The following is a 16920-nucleotide window of genomic DNA, read 5'->3' as shown; positions in this document are numbered from 1 at the left end:
TGGCTACTGGTCCTGACGGACGGTTTGGACTCGCGCAGTCGAGTCTGCCCGAGCCATGTGCTGCGTGACAAGGTGAAAGCTTCCGAGGACAACGAGGATGAGGACGACGATGACTACCGTGTGGATGACTCGGGGAGCGAGCATAGTCCAGAACCCGTCGATGATTCGCCGTATGATGCCGTTCGCGCTTCTGTCTCTCCCGTAGACAACACGACGCTGTCGATCAACACCCCAAGGATGTGGATTCTTTCTACACTGTTTTCCGTTCTCGGCTCTTCAACAAATCTCTTCTTCTCGCTACGATACCCGAGCGTCTCGATTACACCTGTTATTGCCCTGTTATTAGTACACCCTCTTGGCCTCATGTGGGATTACATGCTCAAGTCTCCCGCGGACCCCCGTGAAGTCTTCGAGGATGGCGTTCTCGACCACATCTTGGACGACCACCCCGAAAGGCGAACACGATGGAGCCGTTTCCGCCTCTGGCTGGCCCAGGGAAGATGGAACGAGAAGGAGCACACATGTGTCTACGTGAGCAGCAACGTCTCCTTTGGTTTCGCCTTCGCGACAGACGTCATCGTCGAGCAGTCGAGGTTCTACAACCAAGAGGCTACCATTCCGTATCAACTGTTGCTCATCCTGTCGACCCAGATTCTGGGCTACGCCTTTGCAGGCATTACGCGCCGCTTTCTGGTTCGTCCTGGCGGCATGATTTGGCCAGGTACGCTCATGTCTGCTGCGATGTTTGGCACTCTCCATAAAGAGGAGAACAAACCGGCCAATGGCTGGCGCATGTCCCGATGGAAATTCTTCTACATTGTGTGGACGGGAGCCTTCGTCTTCTACTTCCTGCCGGGACTCCTCATGCCGTGCCTCAGCTACTTCAACGTCATCACCTGGTTTGCACCGAAGAACGTCGTCATTGCAAACCTTTTCGGAGTGTCGTCCGGACTTGGCCTCTTCCCCCTGACTTTCGATTGGGCACAGATCTCTTACATTGGCTCTCCGCTTTTGGTGCCATTTTGGGCGGCAATGAATGTCATTGGCGGCATGTTCGTCGTCATGTGGTTCGTCGCACCGATTGCTTACTACGGAAACATGTTCTACTCTTCTTACATGCCAATCTTGTCGTCGGCTGTGTTCGACAATACGGGAAACGTCTACAACGTCAGCCGCATCCTGACTGACGAGTTCCTTTTCGACAAGGAGGCCTACACGAACTACAGCCGTGTCTTCCTGCCCATCACCTACGTGCTGAGTTATGGAGTACAATTCGCAGGTCTAGCTGCGTTGCTCACGCATACGGCTTGCTGGCATGGAAAAGACATGTGGGAGACGTGGAAGACGTCTTGGCAGGAGGCGCGGGAGGAAGGCAAACCAACCTACCAGCCTGTTTCAAACGAACCCGATTCTGCCGCACCAGACAGCCCAGCAACGCCGGGCCTGTCAAGGGCATCCACAAATTCAGACAGCCATCTCTTCAAGGAGGATGTGCACAGCCGACTGATGAGACGGTACAAAGATGCCCCGATTTCGTGGTACCTGATGACATTCGTTTCCATGTTGGCGATAGGAATATTTGTTGTTGAATAGTACGTACAACGCCATGCAACGGATTCATTCCACTAACTTTGCTTGCTCGCAGCTACCCGATTCACCTGCCATGGTATGGATTGCTACTTGCATTGGGCGTCTGTGCTGTCTTCTTTATTCCCAACGGCATCATCATGGCAGTGACGAACCAGCATAGCAGCATTTATCTCATTTGCCAGCTGATCTGTGGTGCTGTCTTCCCTGGACGACCTATTGCGAACATGGTGTTCGTGACATACGGCTACATCTCCTCAGCGCAGGGTATCAAGTTTGCCTCGGACCTCAAACTCGGCCACTATATGAAGATCCCTCCTCGCATCATGTTCTCCGTTCAGATGGCGGCGACTGTGGTCTCGTCGATTACACAGATCTTTGTGCTCAATTGGATGTTCGCCAACGTTCCCGGCATTTGCACCAAGGATGCGGTCAATGGATTCACCTGCCCGTTCGCTCGTGTTCACTTCAACGGCTCAATCCTATGGGGCGTTGTCGGGCCCGGCGAGTTCTTCGGACCCAACGCGACCTACAGGAGCCTCGTCTGGTTCTTCCTGTTGGGGGCCGTTCTGCCAATCCCACTCTGGCTGTACAGTCGCAACAAGAAGAACAGCATTGTGCGAAAAATCAACCTGCCGCTGGTGTTCGGCACGATGTCCTGGATCCCGCCGGCCACAGGACTCAATTTCTCGGTGTGGGTGCTGGTGTGCTACGTCTTCAACTACCACATCAAACGCCGCGCGAGCGCGTGGTGGGCCAAGTACACCATGACGATGAGCGCGGCGCTCGACTCAGGATTGGCATTCGGCATCGTCATTGTCTTCTTTGGCTTTGTGTACCCGGGTCTGATGAAGGGCTTTAGCTGGTGGGGGACGGAGGTTTACAAGCAGGGCTGCGATTGGCAAGCGTGCCCTTACAAGACGCTGCCCGAAGGCGCGCATTTTGGACCAGACACATGGTGAACTGAATGATGGAACGTAATGACTGATTTAGGCATGGCATTATTAGCGTAGATATGGGGTGCATCGGCGCACAGCTAGTTCAAAGGCATGAGCATGATAGATCTGCTTTGGAGCAGGAATGAATTGGATGGAACAAATAGTACGGGAGGGAATGATTTGACAGTGGTTCGGGCACAGTGATCAATTGTTGCCAAATAACACTGTATTGCTGTGGAAAACTCGGCTCAACTCGACTTCATTTGGACTGTGTGTGGGTGTTTGTTCCATTTTCAAGGGATATATGGCCAACTCACCGGTCGATGTGGCCTCTGGATATCAATAACAAACGCAGTGCTACTTGATTTGGTTCGGCCATTCATCTATCTGCCCGCGCGCACTTGAACAGACAGCAAAATGAGCGTGCTGGAGCTCCTCGAATCGTTTGAGGACGAAGTCCTCGACCCCGAAGAAGGTAATACGAGCTGCAACCACAGTGGCCCACCACCATGAACATGAAGCCCCTGTTCCGAACCCCGTGCTAAAGACAGAAACCATGCACAGAAACCTTCGCCCTCTTCTCCGCCCCCATCCCCTCGGCAAACCTGGGCTTCATCGACCCCCGCGCCGCAGAGCTGGACATCACGCTGCCGCCGAACCGCGACTTTACGATCCACCAGTCGCCGACCCTCCTCGCCTCCTCGCGCGCAGGCGGCACGACGGGCGCCGTCCTCTGGAAGATCACCCCGCTCTTCGCCGCCTTCCTGTCGTCCCCGGACTGCCCGTTTCTGCCGCCGGCACCGACGGGCCCGGCGAGCAGCAGCGACGCCGCGGTGCTCGAGCTCGGCTGCGGCATCAGCGCCCTGACGGGCCTCGCCTGCGGGCCCCGCGTGGGCCGCTACGTGCTGACGGACCAGCCGTACGTGGCGCGCCTCGTGCAGCGGAACCTCGACGCCAACGAGAGGGCGAGGGCGCCCGCGCGACGTGGCGCCAAGGGCCGGGCTCCGGCTTCTTCTCTGCAGGCTGCGCCGGCGCCGGCGGGGCACGACGTCTTCTTCGAGCCGCTCGACTGGGAGCTCGACGAGGTGACGCCGGCGCTGACGCGGAGCGACGAGGTGCGGAGCTTTGATCTCGTCGTGGCGTGTGATTGCATCTACAACGATGCGCTGGTCGAGCCGCTCGTGCAGACGTCTGTCGACGCGTGTCTTTTGCGGAGGAGGGATGAGGGCGCGACAGCAAGGGAACCTACGCTCTGTATTGTTGCGCAGCAGCTGCGGTCGCCCGAGGTGTTCGAGGCGTGGCTGAAGGCTTTCCATCGGCGGTTTCGCGTTTGGCGGGTGCCAGATCAAGTTGTGGGCGAAGGACTGGCCGTCGGCTCCGGGTTCGCGGTCCACGTGGGCATCTTGCGGGATTGAAGCGGTTCAAGTTGCATCACATGGCAACACAAGGAGTGGGTGAGAAAAGCGTGCTTGACAAGTCTTGCGAAAATGATATCTTTGCTATGAATGGCCGCAGCGGCCCCCTACTTTTTTCCAAGTCGTAGTTGTCCAGAATCAGGACGACTGTGATACCCAAACCTAGGTCGCCCTGAAAAGGAATCGACCAGGTCATAAATCTCCCGCGATAATAATGCGCCTGGTGCCATCACACCGTCGTAAATAGCAATAATATTCGTCCCATAATGACAAGTTCCGCTCGCCTGCGCACCACGCCAGCTTACCACTCGAGGGGCTCCGTCTTCGTCTCGCCACGGTTGGTCTTGGGAACTGGGACTGGCTTCGCCGCAAGCTGGTTACTCCTGCCCTTTCTCTTGAGATAGGCAGTGCCATCCAACCACGGAGTCTGCTTGGACATTCTCCTCTCGTACTCGCTGATCTTGTCGTCCATCTGCATCGTCAGGCCAATGTCATCAAGGCCATTGACGAGGCAGTGTTTCCTGAACTCCTCGACATCGAAGCTGCAGATCGTAGAGCCAGTCGCGTTCTTGATAAGCTGGTTGGGGAGGTCAATCTCGACGTCCCGGCCGGCGCGGGCTTCAGCGGCAATGGCTTCCAGATCGTCCTTGTTGGACACGATGATGGGCAGCATGCCGTTCTTGAACGTGTTGTTGAAGAAGATGTCACTATACGACGGCGCAATGATGGTCTTGATGCCAAAGTCGAGCAGAGCCCAAGGGGCGTGCTCACGGGAGCTACCGCATCCAAAGTTGGGACCGGTGACGACAAGGATCTTGGCCTGGCGGTAGGGGTCCTGGTTCAGGACAAAGGCGGGGTTCTCGGAACCGTCACCGTTGAATCGCAGCTCGTGAAACAGAGCAGATCCGAGACCGGTACGCTTGATTGTCTTGAGGAACTGCTTGGGGATGATGGCGTCCGTGTCGACGTTGGTCATATCCAGAGGCGCGGCGATACCCTTGAGGGTGGTGAACTTGGGGAGACCAGCGGAGCTGGAAGACACAGACGAGTTGACATGAGGTTGGCTGTCTTCGGGCTGGTCGCCGATGAGGTCCCTTTCCGCGGCACTCTCCTCAACACGCTCGTCGACGTGGGGCTTGGCAACAGGCGCGATGGCGGCCTGGACATGGGGGCTGGTCTTGTATTCAGATAGTTTCCTCACGTCGGTGAGGGTGCCGACAATGGCGGCAGCAGCGGCCATGACGGGAGACATCAGGTGCGTCCTGCCACCAGCACCCTGGCGACCCTCAAAGTTCCTGTTCGAGGTACTGGCACAGCGCTCCTGAGGCGACAGGATATCGGGGTTCATGCCGAGGCACATGGAGCAACCAGCCTCTCTCCACTCGAAACCAGCGTCGATGAAGATCTTGTCCAGGCCCTCCGCCTCAGCCTGGTCCTTGACAAGACCGGAGCCAGGAACGATCATGGCGCGCTTGATATTGGCCGCAATCTTCTTGCCCTTGACGACATGTGCCGCGGCGCGCAGATCCTCGATGCGCGAGTTTGTGCACGAGCCAATGAAGACCTTGTCGACAACAATCTGATCCATGGGCGTACCCGCGATGAGTCCCATGTACTCGAGCTTTCTGCGGCCGCCAGCCTTCTTTGCCTCAGTCGCAAAGGTCTCGGGGTCGGGGACGGTGCCAGTGATGGGAATGACATCCTCAGGGCTGGTGCCCCAGGTGACGGTAGGAATGATGTCCTTGGCGTCAATGAACACGTCAATGTCGTAAACAGCACCAGCATCCGACTGAAGCGACTTCCAGTACGTGGTGGCGCGCTCCCATTCCTCCGACCCAACCTTGGGGGCCAGGGGGCGGCCCTTGAGGTACTCAAACGTGATTTCGTCAGGGGCGACCATGCCGGCTCGCGCACCACCCTCGATGGACATGTTGCAGATGGACATCCTCGCCTCCATGCTCAAGCTGCGGATGACGGAGCCGCAGAACTCAATGACGGCACCGTTGCCGCCAGCAGTTCCAATCATGCCGATGGCGTGCAGGACGACATCCTTTGAGCTGACGCCAGGGGCCAGCTCGCCATCAACCTGAATGCGCATGTTCTTGCTCCGCCTTGTGATGAGGCACTGGGTGGCCAGAACGTGCTCGACCTCGCTGGTGCCGATGCCGAAAGCGAGAGCGCCGAAAGCGCCATGGGTGGACGTGTGGCTGTCGCCGCAGACGACGGTGGTACCGGGAAGGGTGAAGCCCTGCTCAGGGCCGATGACGTGAACGATACCCTGGCGCTTGTCGCCGAGACCGAAGTAGGTGAGGCCGAAGTCCTTGACATTCTCCTCGAGGGTCATGCACTGGAGTCTGGAGTCATCCTCGTCGATGAAGGAACCGATGTCCTTCATGGAGGCGCGGGACGTCGTGGGGACATTCTGCCGAGCCGGTTTGTTAGTACCTTGAAATTCTCCGACGGGGCCGCAGCGCCAGCGCCAGCGCCAACGCTGCGCGCAGCAGGATGCCGACTTACGTGGTCAGTGGTCGCAAGAGTGCAATCGGGTCGTCGGACTTGGCGACCAGCGTTTTTCAGGCCCTCGAAGGCTTGCTGCGGCATAGGGTTAGTGGGTCTGGGCGACACGACGTCATTGGGGTTGACGATTTCGCAGCCAGGGGGGTGGGCTTGGGCTTGGGCTTACGGGTGAGGTGACTTCGTGAACGAGGTGACGATCTGGTAAAGTGCGTCAGTCGAGAGGGCATCAAAGAGTGGGAACGAGCCATGAGAAGGGCGAGGCGGAAGAACCGTACCAATGTAGAGGAGGAGGGTGCCGTCCAGCTTCTCGTCCACAACGTGGGCCTGGAGGACCTTGTCGTAGAGGGTTTGCGGTGAACCTTCGGCGACGGGCATGTTTTTTGTTTGGGAGGAATCGTCCTCAAGGAAATCTGAATAGGGTTTTTTTCGGCAATTGATGAACGAAGTTCTGACCGATGGTTGAGAGAGGGGTTGGTAGCAGGACCGAATGTCCAAGTCTGGGTGTGACTAGGAGGAGGGGTGTTTGGTTGATGAGGAAGGGAAAGAAGGAAGGGAGGGGAAGAGTGGTGGGAGAGGAGGAAAGGGGACGATCGGCGGGCGGAAGAGGAGGGAAGGTGAAATGGATGGAAGGAAGCTTTGGATGGAATATAATGCCCGAACTGGTGCAAGCGCGGGGGAATGCCGGTTATGTAGTAGCACTGAGTGAGGGCAGTCAAGTGCTGGAGCTATGTTGGGGCGAGGAATGAATGAGGTGCTTCGGGGTGTCTGGGACGATATCGCCTGCCGCAGCTGGATCTACAGTCACAAATCGTTCCTGAAAAAGGCAGGCACAAAATGCAAAATCCCCGTCCCTCGGCCCCCCCCCAAATGGATCCGGCCCCTCCATTGCCCATGACATCGAGACAAATTCCGTTGGTGAGGAAGCCCTCTCGTCGACGAGGGGTCCGATGCTCGGAGTCGATGGTTTCGAGCCAGGGCCCTCCGCGATCGGAACGCGGGGTACTGGCCGGATTTGCAAATCACTGCCGCTAATTGGCCTTGAGCGCCCGCTGCGGGGCTCGCCTCCCCGGCGGATTCCCTCACCTCGGTCACCGCCCTAGCGGCGGCATTCATTCTGAAGCCTGCGCCTCGCTCATCATACATTGTCGAGATGCAGATCCGGTCTTCGGGCTCAACATGGGCGTCCGGTTTCCAGCCAGGGCTGTCAGGCTTGCCAGGGTGCTGCAAAGGAGGTACCAACTCAGTGTTTCCTGCAGCTCCACCGTCGTTGTGTATCGTGACGAGCTGCGAATGACGACCCGCTGATCCATCATCACCTGCGTTCGCACCATGCAGCGTAGCATTCGGTAGATATCGCCGCCCGTCTCGTTTGAGAGCAGAGGGCGAGAAGCGAGACAGTGAGGCAGGTGCTTACATGTAACTGGATGGGGGGTCATGCAGACGGACACGGAAGGGACATCCGACTCGACGATGGACAATTGCGTGAATCTCTCATCGGCGCCGTCTCCGGCCTCGGAGCCCCGGTTCCCTACCGCTCCGCTGGTCCCACCCCGATCGGCCTGGGCCTCACTTCGAATATGCCCAGGCCTGACAACTGTGACAAGATGACTTGCCCGTTGGATATTGGTCATGGAAACAAGTGGGACAGCGACACCATCAGAGGGCTTGGGCACGGCATCCATAGCTGAGTTTGTTGAGTCATAATACCACATCGGCGCTCGCCGCCTCTGCTTTGCAGGGACAGCAATCAAAGAGATACGTATTCAGGTTGCGAGGCGGAAGACGAGGGGTAAAGCCAGCCCAGGTAGCTGGGAGCTGGGAGCTGACCACGGGGTTTGCCAGCTGCACAATGTGTCCATCTGTCTGGCTGCAGATCATCGCGCCCATTGACTCGGCCGAGAAGCTAACTGGACTGCTACATTACGACGTCCTCGACCTGCCCGCCTGCCTTATCTGCCAAGAGGTGCCGTACAGGCTGGTGGAGAGGTCAGCTCAGTTCCGGGGTAGCTCACCCACCCCCCCTGTCCCTCGTGCCGCGCCGCGCTGACGTCTGGCAACCCTCGACCAGCTGGCCGGTTTCGGAACAGCAGCGACGTCTTGTCGCAACCGCGACTGGGTTCCAGTCGGTATTGAATTCACGTGTATGAGGGAGGCTATGATCATCAAGGCGATGGGGCCATTGACCGGCACCGTGCTCCGCTCCGGTCCTGGCTGGCTTTCATCTCTCGGCAGCATTCAGCATTTAGCACAGTATCACGGCATTCGTTATTGATATATCCCTTTTACTCTATCTGGTCACTGAGGATCGAACCACCACAGACTCTATATTTGTTTGCGCCCGCTCAGCAGCTTCAATGATTGTCGAGCTTCCCAACCATCGCCTGTCTCACTCTAGGTAATCGGGTCATCAGACTACTTCGAGCTTACCCCTGAGGAAGCAGTCCGGCCCCGCACCTGCAAGCCACCAGCCGTTCTCCATGTGGAGGGCCCCCGAACGAGCTCTGCTTGTCATTGTGCTGCCCATTCGCTAGCCGCTATCAAGAAATCAAGAACTTATGAGGTTGGAAACTCGGGACTCTTCTACTACGTCCTCTACGATGCAAGGCTCATGGCTCGAGTTCCCTGCCAGAGGCTGGAGCCAAGTAGCACTCTTGTTCCCATTAGTCTACCATAGACTTCGAATTCGGTAATCAGTGAAAGTAAAGCCATGTCGCTGTGGAATAGTCGGGCTCGAATCCTGTCCCAAGGTCTTCCACTGTGCTTGCAGTGACGAATCATGGCATCTTGATTTGAAGGCATATGTTGCCCTCATTTGCTGTCTGAGACGGGCAGATGTATTATCAGACAGGTAGCCAATAGCTAGCATCAGAAACTGGCGGCGCCCGAGACCGGAGGTTGGACAGTAGAAACAGGCAATCGTTCACAAAGCCTTTCCGCTGGATGTGCCCGGGGTTGCGGCAGGCTAATCATTTGGTGGCGCATAACCTTTCGCCATCCTACACAGACAGGTTTGTTGACAGAGGTAACAATTTCCAAAGTTATTTTCCAATCCATACAGCTAAGCATGTCATCTGCGGAAGGACACCCGATGTCGGCGCTTTCTCTCAAGCACCTCGTTCATGTCCGTCTGCGTGGCTGTCGAGACGTAGACAGCGCCAGGCTTCATCGATTCGTGGCACTCAGCGAATGGACTGACATAGCCCCGCGAGTAAGTGTTGCGGTGCAGCGGTTCCCTGAGCTCTGCAATATACTCGGTGTCCACACGGGAGGGTAGCTCATCCTCCTCCTGTCGAAGCCAGTAGTGGTGGTGATGCGTGTGAAGACATACGCGAGAATCATCCTTTATTGCTCCCCTCACAGGCGTCAACTCCTCCATTGGACTCTGCAGGCTCGGTTGAGGAGATTCATGCGACGACAGTTGTAGAGGAAGCGAACGCCGTCTTGGTCTTTGAAAGTCTGGAGGAATGACAGTTGGATGTGCGTCCACAAAATTGACGCGCGAACCCCTTCGCTCTTCGGGTTCGTTGTCGTCATCGACACGAAGATCTTGGGGTATTGGCGCGATATCGACTGGGAAAACGGATGACCGTCTTCGCGCGGGTGTATGTATGACGGTATCCGAGGAATGATCAGCATCTCGCCGCGTTTCCAGAACCTCGCCAGACGGCCCAAGTTTTGGCACCAGGTCCGTGGTTGACCCCTGACGTGACCCACTGATTGGACTGAGGTCTGGCTCGATCACCGACGACCATTGACCGGGATCTCGGCGCCAGCGCACCGACTTTCGCGCCCGCAGGACGTCCGTACTGCTGCTGCCGGCGTTCAGTAGCTTCTGCCTCTCCCGCTGTAATATGGAAGCGTGGTCATCCGGGGTCAAGCCGTTCACAGGTTTTCGATGCGCCCGCAAGGCACGCGAGCCGCGCCTCTTGACGGCCAGAAGCTTCTGCCGTAGCTCTTCATCGAGGTAACTGGCCTGGGAGCCGCTCGAGGATGTCATGGTGTCGAGTTCGCCGGTGCTCGGGTTGATGCCCTGAACGCCGAGGTAATCGCCGCTCTCGCGCAGCTGCCGTCGTTGCTCTTTTCTTCGCTGAGCGTCCGTTACGGGCGCTGGGGGCGATGGGATTGTCGGCAATTCCTTCGCGGTGTTCCAGCTCGTCAACTGGTCTGAACTGTGTGCAATTCTTGGGATGGGCGTCGGCACACGCAGTGTGCCCCCTTTCTCTGGGCGGTTGCTCGGGAGAATCCGCCTAACTCTGTCGAACACTGCTGCCATGATGATGATGACGATGATGACAGTAACGGCGAGATTACTCGCGTTGGTAGCAGATTCATAGAGTGAGCAGACTGAACGAGGAAATGTTAGGCGCAGTGTGCGAACTACCTACCTGGCATGTGACTCGTTGCAACGATGGCAAGAACAATGGACACCCCATACTGGGCGCCACCACGACAACGTGGGCAAGGCATACACAAACCCGGAGAAATATTGGGCGCCAGCCCTGGCGGGGTGGTTGGCAGCATGTCCAGAACGTAGTGCTTGGTACGCAAAAGCAGAATGATGGTAGGAAATTTGTGTAATTGACTGAAAGTGATTAACCCCAACGCCGTCCATGCTCGTATGTACCCGCATTTTCAGTTCTTTCGACATACAACCTGCATCCTAACGTGCCCACATCTTGGGATAACGTTCCTGACTGAACCGATTCTTTTGCGTCTGAGCAAATGGGTTGATCGGGGCTTCGTCTCCATCGTTGGCCGTTGTCAGCCGCCGGTTGTCTTTGACTGGGCTCGCTCTCCGCTGTTCGAGCGCCGCCATCTCCCTCGAGTTCCTCGGCGACGCATATTCCGTGCTGAGGTCGTAGAGGCTTGAGGCCTTCTTCAGGGGTGATTTAGCGTGCGAGAAGACGCCAAGGTTGCCACCATACTGCGTTCCCGTGGTGGTTGAGGCGCTGGGAGTGGCGGCCGCGGAGACGCCTGCTGGCAGGCTCTGTCGGGAAGGAGACCGTGTGCTTGGTACGGGCGTAAATGACCCAGACCGTCTTGCTTGACTGGACGGGGTGAATAGCCGTGAGGCCACGGCGCTGTGTTGGACATTGCGATGAGGTCGAGCAGGCGTGTGCTCAGGATCAACGTGACGCATGTAGTTCGGGTTCGGATGGGTTTGAAACTCCTTCTTGATAACAGTTGTCGGAGTGCCCACTTCGACGAAGTCGCCTTCGCCATCCTCCTCGTCTTCTTCCTCAAACGAGGCTTGCGTGCCCACGTCGCGAACCAAAGGGTGCAGACGAGGGTGAACAAATTTCGTGTCGTATTCGTGAAGGACCTCCTTGTGAATGATGGCCGTATCCTTGATTTGTTGAGAGAAGCGTGACTGGAGAAGTAGCATCTGCACACTGAGAATGACTTGCAATGCCAAACAGTTGAAGACGGTGACGCTCGGTCTGGGGTCGAGGTTTTCGAGTGGCAGGAACAACATGTAGACGAGGACGTGGCCGGGGCTGAACAGAGAGAAGAGCTGCAGGGACACGGGAAGAGGATCCCATACGGCCAGTTCCCACACATCTCTCGTCTTATCTGGGTGCGCCCTCGATTCGGCTGTTTCGGGAACTATCAAGTTGGACAGGAAGCGGAGAGGCGACGAAGCAACTGGCGAAGACTGAACCTTGACACGGTGGGCGGAAGGGGTCTGAGGTGCTTGCTCGACGTTGACCTCGAAGAGTCGGTAGTGTCTTGAACGTGTCATTGTGTAAAAGGCGTTGGCGCCCGATAAGAGAACAAGGATCCAGGAGAGAGGTCGGATCTGTTCAAAGTTAGTCTAAGCTTTTTGAAGGAATGGAAACGTTCGGAGCGTACCACATAGTTGGTCAAACGACTGCTAACCCCATCGCTGAACACATCGTCATGAGCCTCAGACGCCGCGCAGTTAGCTCGAGCGATGAGGAAGATGAAATTGAAGGCCAAGCCGAGTTTCGTGCCCAGCGCCTTGGAGTCCCAGTCCCTTGTCTCGAGCTCCTCGGAAACCCAGAGGAGGAAGTCCATGGGGTTGAGCATCGCCTTGACCCTTTCGGCCCAAGGCTTGCGCCTGACCATGCGCGGCATGTTTCGTGCTTTGCAAGACGAACTATGCTTCACATGGACCGTATCGAGGGAGATACCGATTCAAGTATCCGTCCGTGGATGAAGCGGGACGGAGGCGAGGCTGACGGGTTCCGAGGTGTAGAACAGACGTTTTGTTTACACAGGGAGCTTCAATTTCTTTGTCCCGCCCAAGGTGCAGCCTGGGGTGACGTCCAGGTGGAGCCAGCAGCCAAAAGGCACCGCACCCACGCCGCCAGTGTGGGGTGCCAGCCAGGGGATGCTGCCTGGCAAGCCTGGGCTCATGGGCGGTCAAAGCTCTCATCCGCTGACTGTCGCTGTACAGCCCACCACTGGGCGACGACTCGGTCTAGTCTGTCTGCTCTTGTTCCTGGCACTTGACGTTGGACGACAACGTCAACCACCACCTACAACCTCGCTCGGTCCCGTACCAACGAGCAACCCCTCAATATGGCGTCGCAAGCCGATTACAAGGATAGGCAATTCCTGGCTGTCATTGGCGACGAGGTAAGAATTGCGCTCAGCACCAGTCTGCTGTGTCGTCCACTGACCCAATACTCAGGACTCTGTCACGGGCCTTCTCCTCGCAGGCATCGGGGTACGTTCTGCTGTGCCCTCTCGAAGTCGACGTGCGCATATCTAACCCGGCTTTCCAGCACGTCAGCACTGGTGCAGATCAGGCGAAGAACTTCCTCGTTGTTGACAGCAAGACGGAGACCTCTGCGATCGAGAACGCATTCGAAAGCTTCACAACTGAGCGAAAGGATATTGGTATCATTTTGATCAATCAGCACGTGCGTAGATGAGATGGCTGCAACGGAATACGCTACGAAGGTGCTGACCTCTGTTTAGATTGCCGACAAGATTAGGCATCGCATTGACACGTACACGGCGGCCTTCCCTACCGTGCTCGAAATCCCCAGCAAAGACCACCCCTACGATCCCGAGAAGGACAGCGTGTTGAGGAGGGTCAGGAGGCTGTTTGGCGAGTAAATCACGCATACACGAGATGGCATCACGGCTAGAGGAGCGAAGCACATATAAGCCGGCGTCATGCTTGACGAAGAAAAGGCTCAATGGGCGTCACAACGACTTCTTGAGGCTTTGAGCAGTGGCTGTTGATGCCAAGTACAATTTACCTTCCCTATGAATGCCTAAGAGCGCCAGCTTTGCTACGTTAAGAATGCCCGTGCTCGGACTTCGTCAATGCTACAAAAAAACGACAAAACGACATTCGCGACCTGATTTATGTGCAAAAGAGGTTTACATCATGTGCTGCCCCGCTCAGCCAACTGATCACTAGAATCCGAGCTCGAATCACTGTCAGTCCACCCTTACAGCTCAAATCCGAGGAGGCTTCCACGAGAGAAGGCAACGGAGGCCGTCAAGCAGGTAATGGGCTCGTCATCCTTGGTGTAAAGGTCGGCGAAGACCGTGTACTTTCCCTGCGGCAGGTGTCAGTGGTATATCTGCGGTTTTGGAGTGGTTGGTGCTTACAGGAGGAATCTCGGCAGGCAGCTTGACAGTCTTTGTGAGGGCTAGGTCGCCCTTCTTGATGGGGCACTCCAGGTCGACCTCGCCAACCTGCTCACAGAAGTCCGCCTTGGTGCTGATGAGGCGAATGAGGCCGTACTTAACCTGAAGCAGAACGTAGGCTCCTTCCTCGATATCTTCGTCAACTGTTCCACTGGCTGTGATGACAAGGTCCTCGCCACTGTCCACCCTCGGTTAGCACCCGTCGATAATGAGGAATGCCTCGCGAGGCTGAGTACAAAACGTACGCTTTGGGAGGGTTGGGCGAGAGGTCGACCTTCTTGATGTGAACGATATCCTTCCCGTGGTCCTTATCGCACAGTTCGAGAGGCGAGTCGCCAGGAATCTTCCGATCATCACCAGTAATGATGCTCTGGTCCCGCTCAACGAGGACGGACCTGGCCGATGCCGGCACCAGACCAACTGAGAGGACAGCGAGTATAGCGGAAGTGAAACGCATGGCGTAAATTTCAAGTCCGTGGGTTTCTGGATCTTCGGTGATTGTTTCTACTTCGTGCAGCCTCGTGAAGTCGTTTGGTTTGGGCGTTCGTCAATATCGTGAGGATGTTGTTGAGTTGGAGACGGCTGATGACTGAAGAGGTACCTCGCACAACTCAGCCGGTGGTTGGGTGCGGAGGCGGAGTCTCAGTGGCACGGGCGAGGGAGGCTGCAAAATGGTTGGCTTGCAAGGAAGACCTGGTCCAGGCATCAGACAGTGAGCACGTCATGGGGCGACTAAGTTGGTCGATGATTCGTTGCACCGCCACCAAGGTCCCTTTAGCCAGCAGACCAGGAAACCCCACGTGATGCTATCTAAACGGCCTTGACTATCTCGCCCGCTTTCTTATCTTCCCCTTGCCTCCCGTTGCCGGATGCATCACATTCGCCGGTCCGCCTGGGACAATGCAGTGCTTCTCCTGCGACCCTGGCAGCTTGCCATTTTTACTCCACAGCCCAGCCTCGCGCGTTCGACCAAGACAATTCCTCCCAGCATTTCATGTCTCGCCGGTTACGGCATCGACGATGATCTATTTTACAGATCGAACCTATTCTTTGAATATTCGAGCATGGTCTCATGAGGACCCTTGATGGAAGAAAGCGGACTGCCGGAGCTCGCCTTGGAGTCGTCAAGTACAGTGACGACATTGTTGCTTTCTCTTCTGACGAGGCGCTCAAACATGGCGGGCGCGACAAAAGTCTACCATGAAACTCCGTTCAACCCTCAAAGCCGCCTTGAGAGACTATGTATGATGTGCACCTCAAGGCACCACAGCCCGACTGTGTTCAGCCATGCTTCTAATTCTACTTCCTCTAATGAAGGTATGACAAGCCACCAGTGACACACACACGGATGCCCACGTCAGCCATGTTAGTGCCGACGGATAGAAGTTGGACGTCGGAAGTGACTGTGTCTACCTGTCAACAGATGCACTTTGCGCCCTCCAATGCTGGCGAGACATAGTTGAACACGGAGTACAGGCAATCTCTGAGCGGACTATTTCATTTCTTCGGGTTGCCTCGTTCAATCTCAGTCTCTCACTGCAGACCGTCATTTCCGATGAGCCATTCCCTTGCTGGAGCAGCCCAGGAACTGGAATACGACCTGATCTATGTAGACATTGCCGGTGCCTGGGTCAAAGGTCAAAGACGGCGATCTCGTGGAGACAGCCACTGACCAGTCTTGCCAGTGCCCGCCAGACAGGGGTCTGTAAGGATCCAATGCCAGTCTAGTAGTACAGACCAATAAGACGACATCCTGTCTCCAGACCGTGAGGCAGACTAAAAAGTATCGCGACTTGGGCAGCCTCTAGCCTGATGACTCGAAATTGGTGTCGCATCGCTTGCTGGCAGTAAGTAGCGGTACATGGACGACTGATGAGCCAATCATACGAGGGGCCATGCTTTTAGCTTCTCGAGGTTGACCACTCACCGAGTCCTGTACACCTGCGAGGACCCCTCCCAACCCTGCACCTCTGCCGCAAGTCGCCAGGGTTTTGGCTGATGCCGGAATTCTACGGCAGACCGCTGTTGTTGATAAATCCTGCATGAATTCATGCCCTCCATTCCCGCTCCTCCCCTCCAAAGTCCAGCCTCTCAAAGCCCTTTCGGTCTTTGCCCTCGAGCGCATCGCTTACACAACAGTCACCAACTTCCTTTTTCTCCTCCGTTTGCCATCGTCTCATATATCACCTGGATCTTATGGTCGCTTCAGACCTGGCATGCCACGCAGCATGTTGCAACAGCAGCAATAGCGAGGAGAAGTCCGGCGTTGATCTTTCTCTCTCCAATTCTCTTCCTTTTGATTCAGGAGCCCTTTTCCACATCACGACGCCAGAGAAAGCTCAGATGCCGCCCAGCATTCTTACTTCGAGGCCCTCACCTGCGGGAGCAAATTTCGTGTCAGGTTGGCTCCCATGACTTGGGTCCAGTTCCCCCCGTCCTCGAATCCCACCCTCTCTGCTTGCAGCCTGAAACGTCGGCCTGAGGCCAGTCAACAGCCATGCCAGTGCTGCTTTGATTGGTGCAAGCCCGCCACCAAATCAGCGAGTCCACCGCTTTTTTCGGGTTAGCCCCTCACGCTTCTCGAAGTACAGGTACCATGTACCTCCTTTCTCCAGTTTTATCGTCCATTCATCTCTTGCGCACGCCTGGTCTGCCTTTCCTAGCGGAAGGCGGAAGACGGACAGGAGAGGGATGGATGGAGGGAGGGAGGCTTGGGAGGGTAGCAGCTCGCACCCCCAATGGGCCCCGGGCGCTGCCTGGTGCTTCCCGGTACTGCCTTGCTCATCCCTCCAGTGGTCCTGCCTTGCACGCTGCTTGCTGCACACTAGGAT

At 56.4% G+C, this 16920-nt stretch overlaps 8 protein-coding genes across 8 annotated transcripts; 3 read left to right on the top strand and 5 right to left on the bottom strand.

Moving 5' to 3' along the window:
- Positions 1-375: 375 nt before the first annotated feature.
- VDAG_00566 (sexual differentiation process protein isp4) lies at positions 376-2549 on the top strand (the record flags this gene model as incomplete). The annotated part of the gene is made up of 2 exons (XM_009651943.1): positions 376-1592; positions 1646-2549. 2 exons carry the CDS (start codon positions 376-378, stop codon positions 2547-2549), a joined length of 2121 nt encoding a protein of 706 aa, XP_009650238.1.
- Positions 2550-2942: 393 nt separating this feature from the next.
- VDAG_00565 (uncharacterized protein) lies at positions 2943-3940 on the top strand (the record flags this gene model as incomplete). The annotated part of the gene is made up of 2 exons (XM_009651942.1): positions 2943-3000; positions 3090-3940. The coding sequence occupies 2 exons, from the start codon at positions 2943-2945 to the stop codon at positions 3938-3940; spliced, it is 909 nt and encodes a 302-aa protein (XP_009650237.1).
- A 36-nt stretch (positions 3941-3976) lies between these two features.
- On the bottom strand, positions 3977-6832 carry VDAG_00564 (3-isopropylmalate dehydratase; the record flags this gene model as incomplete). The annotated part of the gene is made up of 4 exons (XM_009651941.1): positions 3977-6362; positions 6458-6532; positions 6624-6655; positions 6733-6832. 4 exons carry the CDS (start codon positions 6830-6832, stop codon positions 4242-4244), a joined length of 2328 nt encoding a protein of 775 aa, XP_009650236.1. The 3' UTR covers positions 3977-4241.
- A 734-nt stretch (positions 6833-7566) lies between these two features.
- VDAG_00563 (uncharacterized protein) lies at positions 7567-8936 on the bottom strand (the record flags this gene model as incomplete). Its single annotated transcript, XM_009651940.1, has 4 exons — positions 7567-8121; positions 8217-8299; positions 8470-8679; positions 8885-8936. 4 exons carry the CDS (start codon positions 8934-8936, stop codon positions 7567-7569), a joined length of 900 nt encoding a protein of 299 aa, XP_009650235.1.
- Positions 8937-9524: 588 nt separating this feature from the next.
- Positions 9525-10730, bottom strand: VDAG_00562 (uncharacterized protein; the record flags this gene model as incomplete). Its single annotated transcript, XM_009651939.1, has 1 exon — positions 9525-10730. The coding sequence occupies one exon, from the start codon at positions 10728-10730 to the stop codon at positions 9525-9527; it is 1206 nt and encodes a 401-aa protein (XP_009650234.1).
- A 387-nt stretch (positions 10731-11117) lies between these two features.
- Positions 11118-12556, bottom strand: VDAG_00561 (uncharacterized protein; the record flags this gene model as incomplete). Its single annotated transcript, XM_009651938.1, has 2 exons — positions 11118-12257; positions 12311-12556. The coding sequence occupies 2 exons, from the start codon at positions 12554-12556 to the stop codon at positions 11118-11120; spliced, it is 1386 nt and encodes a 461-aa protein (XP_009650233.1).
- Positions 12557-12925: 369 nt separating this feature from the next.
- VDAG_00560 (vacuolar ATP synthase subunit F) lies at positions 12926-13729 on the top strand. The gene is made up of 4 exons (XM_009651937.1): positions 12926-13060; positions 13116-13151; positions 13210-13347; positions 13406-13729. The coding sequence occupies exons 1-4, from the start codon at positions 13004-13006 to the stop codon at positions 13544-13546; spliced, it is 372 nt and encodes a 123-aa protein (XP_009650232.1). The 5' UTR covers positions 12926-13003; the 3' UTR covers positions 13547-13729.
- Positions 13659-14673, bottom strand: VDAG_00559 (phosphatidylglycerol/phosphatidylinositol transfer protein). The gene is made up of 3 exons (XM_009651936.1): positions 14335-14673; positions 14051-14267; positions 13659-13998 (listed from the first exon to the last, which is right to left on the bottom strand). Exons 1-3 carry the CDS (start codon positions 14544-14546, stop codon positions 13888-13890), a joined length of 540 nt encoding a protein of 179 aa, XP_009650231.1. The 5' UTR covers positions 14547-14673; the 3' UTR covers positions 13659-13887.
- Between the last annotated feature and the right edge of the window lie 2247 nt (positions 14674-16920).

Source organism: Verticillium dahliae, genomic scaffold (genome assembly GCF_000150675.1).
Source record: "Verticillium dahliae VdLs.17 supercont1.1 genomic scaffold, whole genome shotgun sequence".
NCBI lineage: Eukaryota > Fungi > Ascomycota > Sordariomycetes > Glomerellales > Plectosphaerellaceae > Verticillium > Verticillium dahliae.
Note: the sequence above shows the minus strand (reverse complement) of the source record. Positions and strands in the feature narration are given on the sequence as shown.

Bases quoted from the DNA above. Each gene is read 5' to 3' on its own strand.
- VDAG_00560 (XM_009651937.1), top strand. From the start codon at position 13,004: ATGGCGTCGCAAGCCGATTACAAGGATAGGCAATTCCTGGCTGTCATT. The intron at 13,152-13,209 runs GTACGTTCTGCT...CCGGCTTTCCAG, and splicing joins TTCTCCTCGCAGGCATCGGG to CACGTCAGCACTGGTGCAGA. The intron at 13,348-13,405 runs GTGCGTAGATGA...ACCTCTGTTTAG, and splicing joins TCATTTTGATCAATCAGCAC to ATTGCCGACAAGATTAGGCA.
- VDAG_00559 (XM_009651936.1), bottom strand. From the start codon at position 14,546: ATGCGTTTCACTTCCGCTATACTCGCTGTCCTCTCAGTTGGTCTGGTG. The intron at 14,268-14,334 runs GTACGTTTTGTA...GAGGGTGGACAG, and splicing joins TCGCCCAACCCTCCCAAAGC to TGGCGAGGACCTTGTCATCA. The intron at 13,999-14,050 runs GTAAGCACCAAC...CACCTGCCGCAG, and splicing joins TGCCTGCCGAGATTCCTCCT to GGAAAGTACACGGTCTTCGC.